The sequence below is a fragment of the Arachis duranensis genome, chromosome 9, assembly GCF_000817695.3.
Source record: "Arachis duranensis cultivar V14167 chromosome 9, aradu.V14167.gnm2.J7QH, whole genome shotgun sequence".
In the NCBI taxonomy this organism is placed as follows: Eukaryota; Viridiplantae; Streptophyta; class Magnoliopsida; order Fabales; family Fabaceae; genus Arachis; species Arachis duranensis.
This window is the reverse complement of record NC_029780.3, coordinates 109,361,264-109,373,580: the sequence shown is the minus strand read 5'-3', so window position 1 is coordinate 109,373,580 and position 12,317 is coordinate 109,361,264. Positions and strand designations below refer to the sequence as shown.

The following is a 12,317-nucleotide window of genomic DNA, read 5'->3' as shown; positions in this document are numbered from 1 at the left end:
TAATCCAAGCCATCCGCCTTTCAGAACCTTTTTGTTCCCACCAGAACTGAGAAAGTAGAGAGTGAATTTCTGATATTAAACCATCAGGCAACTTGAAGCATGACAATGTATAAATAGGAATAGCTTATCCCTCTGCCTTAAGCAATATGTGTCTACCACCTGACGAAAGAAGATTGCGCTTCCACCCTTGGATTCTTTTTCGAACCTTTTCTTTGATCATACAAAAAGAAGCATTTTTCGATTTAAAGACTGTAGAAGGCAAATCAAGGTATTTATCCTGAGCCCCAATATGATTAATATTCATAGAGTTAGCCAGTAGTGTACGAGTAGTGGACGGAGTGTTATGGCTAAAGAATACAGCAGATTTATTAAGATTTACCCTCTGGCCACTGATGCTTTCATAAGAATTCAATAAATGCAGGATATTTGAACATGCTTCAGGATTAGCCTTACAGAATAAAATGGAATCATCAGCAAACGGGAGGTGGTTGACCTTGGGACATCGCCTATGTATCTGAAAACCTTGAATTAGTCTATTTTGTTCTGCCTTGTGTAGCAAGAAGGAGAGACCTTCTGCACAAAAAAGAAAAAGATAGGGGGATAGAGGATCTCCTTGTCGAATACCTCTATTTGGTTTGAAGAAACCATAAGGTTGTCCTTCCACAATAACAGAATAAGAAACAGTTGTCACTAATTCTCGAATCCACATGATCTTGGGAATAAGACAGATCTGAGTGTGGTTAAAACCCTTCAAAATTATGTCCCCTGAAAAGAAGCTCTTAACTGCTTGAAACACATCACCACTAAGTATGTTCCAGAAGCTTTGAAAAAATTTTGCTGTCATACCATCATCTCCTGGAGCACTTTGAGGATGAATACTAAATGTTGCGCGTTTCACTTCCTCCATAATCACTGGTCTTTGAAGCCTACGGTTCATGTGAGCTGTAACCTTAGGTTCAAAATCAGTAAACAGAGGTTCAGGGTTCTCATGACAAGTGGAGGAAAAGATGTCCTTGAAATAAGATTCAGCCATAGAAGCAATACCAGTATTTGAAGTAACCACTTCACCATCATTGCCAGTTAGTTGCCAAATTCTATTCCTTCGGGTTCGATTGCTAAATTTCTGATGGAAGAAAGCTGTATTCTGATCACCAGATTTGAGCCATTTGACTCTAGACTTATCTTTCCAATAAGATTCCTCATTTTGCAATATTTTTTTAAGTTTGTCCTCTATTTCTGAAATGATGTCGCCTCCATGAATTCCTGCTAAACGAAGTTCCTCTAATTTCGACTGTAGTAAATCAATCTCCACCTTCGAATTAGATCTGTGTTCTTGCTGTCATTTGACAATCTTATGCCGACAACGCTTTATTTTTTGAGCTAGGATATACATGGCTGAACCATCAATCTGTTCATGCCAAACCTCTCTAACAATCTGGCGTATTTCATCATTGGAACACCATCTTTCTTGGAATTGAATCGGCGTTTAGATCTCTCAGTTCTCGGATTAGAGTCTAGGAGAAGAGGGGCATGATCCGAGCCTGATTCTGACAGTCTAAGAACCGTTGCATTGTGATAGAGTTGCTGCCAATCAACTCCTACCAGGAATCGGTCCAGTCTTTCCTGTATCAACTCATCACCCCTCCGTCTATTTGACCAAGTGAATGGTCTTCCGACCATACCAATATCAATCAGGAAATTATCATCAATAAAACTATTAAAGGTTTCAATAGAAGAAGGAGATTTAGCACCCCACCTTCTTTCTCCAATTGATTAGAAATGGCATTAAAATCCCCCATTAACACAACCTTACCATCGAACTGTTGGGTGACTGAAGTTAATTCAGCAAATTGAGTCATTCTATGTTGATCATTTGAACTGAGATAAACACCTAGAACACCATAGGGATCATTAGAACCAGCTGTCAGAACTGATGCCGCAATGAAAAATCTACCATGTTGTAAAATCTGAACAGTGCAACCATCCCTCCATGCCATTGCCAAACCCCTTGATAATCCATCCGGATCTACAATAAACCATTCCTTGAAACCACAAGATCTTAGTTTTCCTTCAACTTGTCGAGATTGATTTTTTGTTTCACAGATAAAACCAACCTCGGGGGAGTAGGATTTGCAAATCCCTTTAAGATTGTGGATTGTCAGGGGTCTCCCCAAACCTCGACAATTCTACGAGAGCAGTTTCATATTTCTTTGGGTGCCACTTGAAGGCTGGCACCCTCCACTTTCATAGCAATTATATGAGGGTTCTGAGTCTCTGATTTGTTGCTCATGGTGTAGAGAAAATCAGAATTGGTATTTAATGATTCCAAAGAAACATAAGATATATGGAATGAGTGAATTAGAAAATGGAATGAATTAAAAGAGCAATGAATTGGAAGAGAAAACGAAAATTAGGGAGTTAAATGGAAAAGAAATTAAGAAAAAAAATAGAAGAAGATGGAAAAGAGTTTGACGAAGAAAAGACAAAGAAAGGTGTAACCATGGAGGCGGTGCAATAAAATCCTAGAAGAGCCTGTGACTATTAGGAATTTAGAATTAAATAAAAATATTAATATTTAATTTTTACTTAATTGTGTTTAAGAAATATGCATATTTTTTATTATTAATTTTTTTCCATTGAAAAATACTAAGGAATCACCATAATTGATTATTTGTTGTCATCACTTGTATAGACTATAGACTTTGTGTATGGTATTTAACCAATGGAATTTTGACAACGAAAACTGGTGGGGTCCATGAATTTATTTCTACCAAAAATTAAGTAACAAAATCAGGGGTTTCTGCTATTTGGCTCGTCTTTTTCGGTTTTTCCACAAGTCGTATTTTTCTTGGAAGAATTATAAAGTTTAGGTGTGTATATCATGATTATGATTATAATAAAATCAACTGACTATCATAAGTTCATAACTGTGTACGCAAGAGAAAATATAATACACTAATGTTGCAGACTTTTTTCGTGGATAGCACATCATGAGTCGTAGAAAATTTAAAAAGACTTGCTTGGAAAAAAAATTCTTAGCCGTCATTGATATTTCTGAATAATGCATGGAAATGTGAATCCAAGACTACTTGAAATAAATAAATAAATAAATAAATAAGATATTAAAAGTCATTCATAAATCATAACTCCTTCGTAATATAATACTATCTAGAATTTTGTTCCTGCTGTGACCATTGAAATGAAAACAGATTTAATATAACGACGTGCTAAGCATATATTCTTATATTTGGATTCTTAGCTCTTGCAATGCGGTCAACAGTTCAAAGTTCAAACTTCAAACAAAAAAATACTTGGACATTATTTTACATTAATATTATTATAATATTCAAACCTTTCAAAGGGACGTGTATTACACAAACACATCGAAAGACATTACTTTGTTTCTGTCCTTGTCCTTTCACACTTCCTGATTTGATCGAATCTGTTTTGTCTTGTATCACCATTGATTCTTTGGAGAATATCAACATCAACAGAGTATTGACTTTAAAGCTTTTGGGTTCATAACAACATGAAATCTTATTTGATCCAAAATCCAGAAGGGGAAAAAAAACATGAAGTTTATGGAATTAGAACTTGAACGGTTTTCTGATTGAGAGATGTGTATCTCCATCTCTCCTTCTCCACAAAATCTGCATCAAGGAACTTAGCAACAAAAGCCCAGAGTTTGTACATGTCTTCAAAATTAGCCAAGAAGCTCAATGCAGCAGTAACCACAGTTACTCCTAAGTTGTCTCTGTCTTTCTTCTTGTTGGAAGCATTCACTCCTTGGCTTCTTCCTTCTTTGGTCTGTAGTACTCTTCCCTTCTCTTCTGCATATTTATCTGCAAACCAGATATGATGAAGGAATCCATAGCTCAGAGATATATTGCTTCTATCAGCAAGCTTTTGCACAAGGACTGGCTCAATCTTTTCACCTTTCCAATCAAACACATTGAAAGCCAAAGCAGGTCCCCTATCAAATTTTATCTTTGGGCCATAAATCTTGACCAGGGGAACCCCTCCTTGTGTGTTGGGGTGCTTAAGCTTCAACATTGAGTTTACCAACCAATTTATCAGGTACCTTGTCCTGTTAGTGATTAGAACCAATCCTAAAGAATCCACCTGATCCAAACACCTGCATTCAATTTTAAAGCTCCCATTTTCACTGTCTCTAACATTCTTATTCTCAAGTATCTCAACTGCTTCTTCCTGAGCTTTTACTTCTATAGGTACCTCTGTTATCTGAAGCTCGGATGGTTCTTCTGCTTCAACTTTTGTAGATTGTGTGGTTTCTATCCTACCAGAGAAGGAAGTCAAAGAAGATAACTCTTGATCTTGTAAGATAGATGTTGGTTTTTGTTCAACTGAAGAATCCTCTGATAGCTGCTGAAGTAACCTCCTTTCCGGTACAAGGTTCACAATTCCAGCACAAGTGGAAGGTTCAAGAATGGAAATAGCAGATTTCTTGACAAAAAGACAACCATAGCCAGTTGGATTGTCTCCAAAGACCTTGTAGAAAGAACAAACAAGAAAGTCTGGCCTAAAGAGAGAGAGGCCAAAGCTATCCATGTCCTTTGGCCCTAAGGCACATGCATCAATCAAAACATGCCATCCATTCTCTTGTGCTATGCTCATCCACAAATAAGGATACCTTGCTCCTGTTACTCTTGAATGAAGTGGGAACACAAAGAGCCCTCTTCCTTTTTCCTTCCTCTTGCTAACAATCATCTTCCTCAGTTTCTCTGATTGAATTCTGAGCCTTGGCCATGAGAACTCTGCTGACATAGCCGTGGCTCCTCTTTTCTCTGAGCAACTAATCATTGCTTCCACTGCCTCACTCTCATAGTCATAAACTGTCAAAAGCTTCTTTCTTGATTGGAAAGGGTATGATTCTGCCACAAGCTTGAAAGCTGATGTTCTGTTTGCTGTGAAAACCATGAAGTAATCATTCTCAGAAATGTTAAGGAACCTCATCATTCTCCTCCTCATTGCTGACTCAAATTCTGACTCCTTCCCTCCATGAAGCAATAGAGTCTTCAGATTCCCAGTCTTGTAAGATATGCTAAAGAAGGGAATATCTGAATATTGGGGTGGAGATTGAGGAGTTGAAGAAGATGCAACCTGGGTTCTTGAAGCATCATGGTGTTGTTGGCGTTGGTAATATGAGAAAAGGCCAATACCAATGTAATCAAGGCAAGTGTGGTTGGAAAAAGAGAGATGGTAGTATTCCTTGGCTCTCACACGATCAACTATCTCAGTCTCTGAGTATTGAGGGTAAACTCTGTTGAATTCACCTAATGATTCTTGCAGAGATGGAAGAGACTCATGGTTAGTGAACTTTGTGTTTGGAAAGATGGAAGATGTTGTTGTTGCTGCAAAACTGTGACGGCACTCTGAAGAGCTGTTTCTCGGTTTGCTTGTTGCTGTTGTTGATGTTGTTATCTTTTGAGATGGCAGTGGTGATGGTGATGATGAGTTGAACAATGAGGTAGGACAACATCCATAGCCATGAGGGCATGTTTGTGAGATCTCATTTTTGCCAAGTGAAGGCATGTTCTGGTGTTTTTCTTCCTTCTCCGCACTTCACAAACAACTCTTGTTTATATATAGGAATTTGTTGACAACTCTGCTGCATTATTGAATATATTGATGCTCTCTCTATAAGTAACATAGTCATGGATAAATTTCATAATGTGCGTGTATGATGGTTTTATAATTATGTGTGTTAATGTGGGGGTGAAAGGGTGATGATGTATGAACACAATGACAGGGTCAGCAGTACAACTTAGACTGTGTCTTTTCATAGTTTGCCAAGTTGGCTTGTTTTAATATTGTGTCCCACACTTCCCAATCAATCAAATCTATGCCGTCTAATTGGGGTGAATACTAAATAGTGTGATGTTTTCTTTGGGAGATTTCTTAGTAAGTTAATTAAAGAAACAAAGAAAGAAGAACTTAGCTCCTCTGTTTGAAAGTGAATACTAATATTTAGTTATTTACATAAACTATTAGAAAGTGAACAAGATTTTATACATTATATATTATATTTTGTATAATGCTACTGACCTGACCTATAATGTTAATTACTATATCTCCAAAGTCACCAAAGTAATTCTTTAAGTTAGAAAGGCACAAACATTTCAAAAGGCTGCAACAAGTTTATTAGCTATGATTTTCGGTCTAATGACAGATTAAACACGATAAAATTGTAGGTTTGGAAGGGGGTGGTGGTGGAGCCAAGTAGTTAAAAGCAAGAGCTGAGTGGAGGACAGAATGGTCGTCATTTGAGGCGGCAATATCGTTACAAAAGCCTCTTTAATTTAGAATTCTTCTCAATATTTGCAGAGTCACTCCAACCTTTGCTTAATGCTTAAGTGTTGATCAATAAAAAAGAATATATAATATATAAAAGTTCCATGATTGTGGCAGCAACATTACTTGACCTTCAAAGTTTGTGGAATTGTGGTGATTACTACTACATTTTATAAACTATTGTTTTCTTAAGTTGAACTTGACCATTACAATAAAATAATTTCCAATAATTTAGTGAGTATGAAAGGTTGCATTACTATATGATTTGATTTGTTGAGGTGAAGCTAAGTATGTGAGGACAAAGGGCTCAACGACCAATATAAATGTGAGGCATGCTTATGATGAGGAGGGTCCTTTATTGGAAAAAGAACAAAGTGAACATTGACCGTCATTAAAGTAACTACAATTGATTGATGATGAAAAAGCAAAGCTGCAAGCAATAGCTCAATGCAAATAATGGTTAGGAAAAACTTGTGGGGAGGGGAACCCAGGGAAAAAAGTGCATGCCCAATTGGCAATTATAGATTCTGGGCTTCCTTCTTTTAGGTTTGAATTTCATTTTTTGTTTTGGACAAAATTTGTTTGAATATATATATAGGGTGAATCTCTAGTACTTCAGGATGACAATGACATAATACATTGTATGCTTATTCCAGTCACTCTTTACAATCATTTTAACGAGTGAGATTAAAGGATATGAACAAAACTCAGTATTATAACATTAAGTCCCTTTTCCACTATGAGAAATTCCTGTGAATCCTATCCATGCTATTTTCTGATGAACATGATCTTCTGCAGAAGCAAGCTTAGAGCATACTTTATGGCACTAGATTGAGGAAGAAGGAAATAACACTAGCTAAGTTTTCAGAGAAAAAAAAAAAGAAAATTTAGAACATTTTGTAAGATAGAAAAAGTGGATATATTACAATGTTCATTGAGATCTGATTACAATTGAGGTGAGCTCCTCCTTTTATAAAGGTCTCTAGATAGCAGCAATATCTTACGTAATCTAAACAAACCTATCATACAATATCAGCTGGAGGATAAGGATAAGCCTTATCTCTTTCTGGCTTTTCTTAGACATGTGACAGAAGTCACTTTATTTTAGTGCACTCAATAATTATACATAGTGGGGACATTGTCCTAATAAAGGGACGGTTTGAAATAGTCTTCTGGAAGGGTCCTATCACCATTTGAGAAGGATGATGTCTCATTAGAAGCCAATTTGATAGCTCTAAGATCCATATCCAGATCTTGTAGATAGGTAAATGGGTCTTCAGTGTTTCCTTCATTAGGATCTTGGACATCTTATATGTCTGGGTTATATGGGTCTGAGTATGAGCTTTCAGCATCATTGGGTATCCCTGTATCAATTCTGGTTGGGTTTGGTGGTAAAGCATATATTCTTCCATTTAGATCTTCAGAATTCAGATCTTTCTCAGAATTTCTGTTTGGGATATGTCTAGACGTGTTGGACTGGTTTCTTGGAGCATAAAAAGAGTATTTCCAAATTGATTGATTAGTCCTGAAATTATGAATTTGGACTAGAACTCTTGGAGAGTTATTGGCAGAACATCTGTTTGAAATGGGAGTCCTTCGACTACATCTCTTTCTCCATATAGTCCAAGTTGTCAAAGTTGACAAAGGTATTTGGCCAAGGCATTTAGAACTGTCTTTTCATCTATGGACCATATGGTAGAGTATCCAACAATATTGACCATGTTCATGGTGTGTGAGTCTCTCCCAATAAAATAATTCCTCTATAAGGTGACAAAACAACAGAATTTTTGTTTTGCCTAAGAGAATTTATCCCACAGTTGGTACCGGTCGAACATGTTATGTAACATTCCTCTCCATGCATCAAGTGGGGCATACATAGAGAATAATCGGATTAGATGAGATTGTGCTTGGGTGCGGTTACATAGGATATGGTATATAGGGAAAATTGGCACTATGATGGCACATGTATATAATGAAGACAGAGCCCAAATGTACCACATCATTTTCTCTGGTATAAGTCCTTGGATTATTGGTATAGTACAGAAAGGGGTATCCATGTTGAAGTATCTTGGGTTTGGATAGATTTGGGTTATGATAAAGAGCTGGTGTAGCCAGTAAAACAAAGTTTGTCTGGCTAGATAATTTATTTGAAATTCTGTCTGGGATCTTGCTTTGAGGGAAAAAGATCCAATCTTTCTTTTGTATAGGCTTCTGTGGAGCAGACAATCAGGGAATAGAATTGTGTATGAAGGATTGTGTGTACTCATGGTGCAGATGTAATGGATTGGTTTTGGGATTGGTTCTTTGGTGGGTCTGGAGAGAAAATCAGCAAGTGTGTTTTGGTGTCCCTTTATGTGTCTCACTTCGAATTTACAGCGAGAAAATCAGTCTTTCACTGCAAAAGTTGAAAGTCTGGTAGGATTTTTTTCTTGATTTCTAGCATTGATGGGAAAGAGGTGTTATTCATCTCCACAGTGAAATGATAAGAACTGAGGTGAAAATTGAACTTTTCTATCCCTCGTTTAACAGCAAGAATCTCTTTGTAAGTGGCATGGTAATGTTTTTCAGATTATTTGAATTGTTTACTAGCATGCACATAATAGTGTCTTGTCCCATCAATTTCTTCAAGTAGCACAGCTCCCCAGAATTCATCACTAACATCTGTCTGCAATATTCTTTTTCCTGTGTTGGAAATCTTTAAAGGAGGGAGGTCTTGTGCTATCCTCTTTAGGGTTTTGACAGCTGTGGTTTGCTCAAGTCCCCATGATGGGAGACTTCTTTTTCAGGAGTTTTGACAGCTGGCTAGTGTGTCTGGTCACATCTGAAATAAAGTCTCTGATGTAGTTGCCAATTCTCAAGAATTGTTGGACTTGTTTGACCGTCATATTTTCATCAGAAAAATTGATTAATTCTTTGACAATATGATCTCTTGGTTGAAAAATCCATCTTCAAAGACTATCTCGAGGAATTCAATTTTTGTTTTAGCAAGAGAGCTCTTCTTTTATGAAAACAGTAATATATCATCAATATAAATAAGTGTGAAATGTAATATGGGCTTAAAAATTTTGGTCATAGCCTTTTAAAAAAGAGATAGAACTACTTTGAGTCCAAATGGCATTACCGTTCATTGATTTTTGTTTCTTTTGCATCTTACTTTTGGTCTGATTGATTTTGCATCTTGACCCCTTATTTCATTCCTGGGCCTAATCCACTGAACAACATTTACATGAAGGAACAGGGGCTTTTCCAAAATCATAAACCCAAAAATTCTGGGCTAAATGGTCCTAATAGAGTACAGTTATTCATACATGGATTGGTCCATTATGGGCTTTAAAAAAGCCGTTTATTACACTTGCAATATGGTCGTTTTGACGAAAAAGAAAATTGCACGTAAGAAATGTTTCTTCATGACTTCATCTCCAAGAGACAAGAAGCATTTCAGATCGGGGCCTTGGTCTTAATAGCTGAAAACCAATAATTATGTGAGAAATTAGTGTAAGCTTGCATATCCTCTGTGTTTGAAATAAATATTCATGACAGCCTAATGTATATATATCATGGAGAAAAAATCTTACTGCTTTTATGCAGCTGAAACAATAACAATGGTAACAATAATAGTATGATATAGTTAATGTTGTCATATTTTTTGAAGGAAAAGAAAAACGGGGTCCGAATCCAAATAAATTAAAGTAGTATGGTGTGTAGTTAACTATGACAAACTCCGACCGCCAAGAAGTTCAGGATCACCATAAATATACATATAGGAGAAAAGGAATAAAAAAGGCTCCGTAAATTTAAGGAGTTAGTTACAAATTTAGAGAGTTAGTTACAGAAGTGATGAGCATTGATTTTAGATAGAAAAAGACTAAAGTGAGAATTGTAAAGAAAAATGGCCTCTCGAATACCAACGTTATTTCTGTTATAGTCATACACTCTTATTCAATATATTCATTTAATCAGTTGCGAAAGAGTTTTAGGGACAGCAGAATTTGTGATGTTTAGTTATTAATTACCTATCATCAATATTTTTAATGGTGTGAGATGACATTTAATAATATAGGATTAATCATTTTCCTTTTAATGGTTAAGTGTTGGTCAGATTTCAATAAAAGTGTTGACCCCTAGACTTTCTCCTTTTAGTGATTTCTCACACTATTTTTTTTCTTGTTCTTCATAATTATTTATACTACTACTTTTTTGAGTGATGTTAATTACATGAATCCCATCACTTTTTTTTTAAAAATAAAATATAATTTTATCACCAAACATACTAACACTATATGCTATTTATATGTTTGCTCTATATGTGAGTATTGCCCAAGTTTCAAATGTAGAGAGAATCCAAACTGGGCCATGCAGGGCACTCGCTTCTCATGTTTAATCATATTTTATTATTATTATTATTATTATTATTATTTCTGAATTATATGTCTCTTGTTCATCTTATCTTGTTCATCTTATAGTTGGTTTTTCATTTTCACCTTTTTCTTCTTTTCTTTATCCTCATGCTTAGTTGCTTACCCACCTAACCCTCATCAACTTCAACGTCATAAGGATAATTAACATACATATTGCATCTCCACCACGTGTTGAGGTGATTTTGTTACATTATATTATTGCATTGAGGCCTCGTAATAAAATCTCTTTGATAGATGCTGTTATTGGCCCATGGTCAAAATTGTAATTGCAACATTTTATGCAATGAAATATATCTTTGATAAAAAAAATGTGGTCTATTATTGACTTGTCTCAAAAGCCACTTGGATTAAAGTGATTGTAAAAAACGCCCACCTATTTAATTTATCCAAAAATAATGACTTATAATGCTACATATTTCGTTACAAACGATGAAAGGCACGCAACAGTAAGAAAGAGCACCTGTTTCTCAGAAAACAATAATGGCAGATAAAGATTAAAGAACATACCACATTGGCACAAGCAAAAGATTTCGGTATGCAAGTTGCAAAATTAAAGACACTTGATAGAATTTAACTGCATGTCCTAATAATGGCACAAGAGAACTTACCTTAAGTACATATATAAATGTAAAGATTAGCATTTTGAGATTATTTTAAGCTAAAGCAGCAACAGGGCAACTCTCCTTTGGCATGTTATGTATGTGACCGTAGAAATACTTGAAGAATTAGTATATTATACTTATACATGCCAGTGAAGAGGTGCCCTATTGCTGATTTGCTTACTGATGGTGAAGCAGTTGCCTCCTTGAGCTTTGCGCACTCTATCTTTTTATACTGCAAGCTTTGCTTAGAACTCATAACTCTGAAGGATGGAATAAACCAAACTAGTAAAAAGAGGTTTGGCATATGCTTGAATAGGACTGAGGCTTATGCTATGGATATCCACTCACAAATGCTATTTCCTTTCATCAGATCAGATTTGAATTTGATGCTCATAATATATAAATGATGATTCCTTTCACCCAAGGGTCAGATAACTTTATTATTGGTCCATTCAACCCCCATTTTGGAACCTCCTAATAATAATGATAATAAAAGTTTAAAAGAACAGAAGTGGAGAGGGAGAAAAAAACTGAGGCAGCAAAAATTATGAGATCTTTAGTCATGTCATTGTTGATAAAGTGACATGGCCCCTTCATATACCATCTTTAATTTTCTTTTATGCTTGTGTTATCGCTTGCTTTTCATATTTATGTTTCAGCAAGTTTTGCAATTTTTTTTCTTTATATATTATTACGCCTTTAATTTGAGGGAAGTGTCTTTTCAATTCATAAAGCATAGGTACCCTAAACAATGTTAATAATGGGTTCTAAAATTAGCCTAATAAAGTAAATAAAAAATATAGATAGACAATAAAAATATTAAACAATTTAAACAATAGATATATTTGATGTTGATTTCACTAGGTGTATGGATGGTTATTTTAATATTAAGATTTAGATTGTTAATTTAGAGGTATAATATATTTTTATTTGATTGGTGGTTGTTCACATTGTTCAAGATGATTATTGTTTATCTAACACTTTT

At 35.5% G+C, this 12,317-nt stretch overlaps 1 protein-coding gene and 1 long non-coding RNA gene across 2 annotated transcripts; both read right to left on the bottom strand.

Annotated features, from left to right (window-relative positions):
• Positions 1–3,253: 3,253 nt before the first annotated feature.
• LOC107467058 (uncharacterized) lies at positions 3,254–5,877 on the bottom strand. The gene has a single exon (XM_016086086.3). The coding sequence runs from the start codon at positions 5,551–5,553 to the stop codon at positions 3,580–3,582; it is 1,974 nt and encodes a 657-aa protein (XP_015941572.1). The 5' UTR covers positions 5,554–5,877; the 3' UTR covers positions 3,254–3,579.
• A 3,604-nt stretch (positions 5,878–9,481) lies between these two features.
• Positions 9,482–11,967, bottom strand: LOC110275345 (uncharacterized). The gene is made up of 2 exons (XR_002367775.2): positions 11,339–11,967; positions 9,482–9,776 (listed from the first exon to the last, which is right to left on the bottom strand). It is a non-coding gene; the product is annotated as an uncharacterized LOC110275345 (long non-coding RNA).
• Positions 11,968–12,317: the final 350 nt, after the last annotated feature.

Bases quoted from the DNA above. Each gene is read 5' to 3' on its own strand.
- LOC107467058 (XM_016086086.3), bottom strand. From the start codon at position 5,553: ATGCCTTCACTTGGCAAAAATGAGATCTCACAAACATGCCCTCATGGC.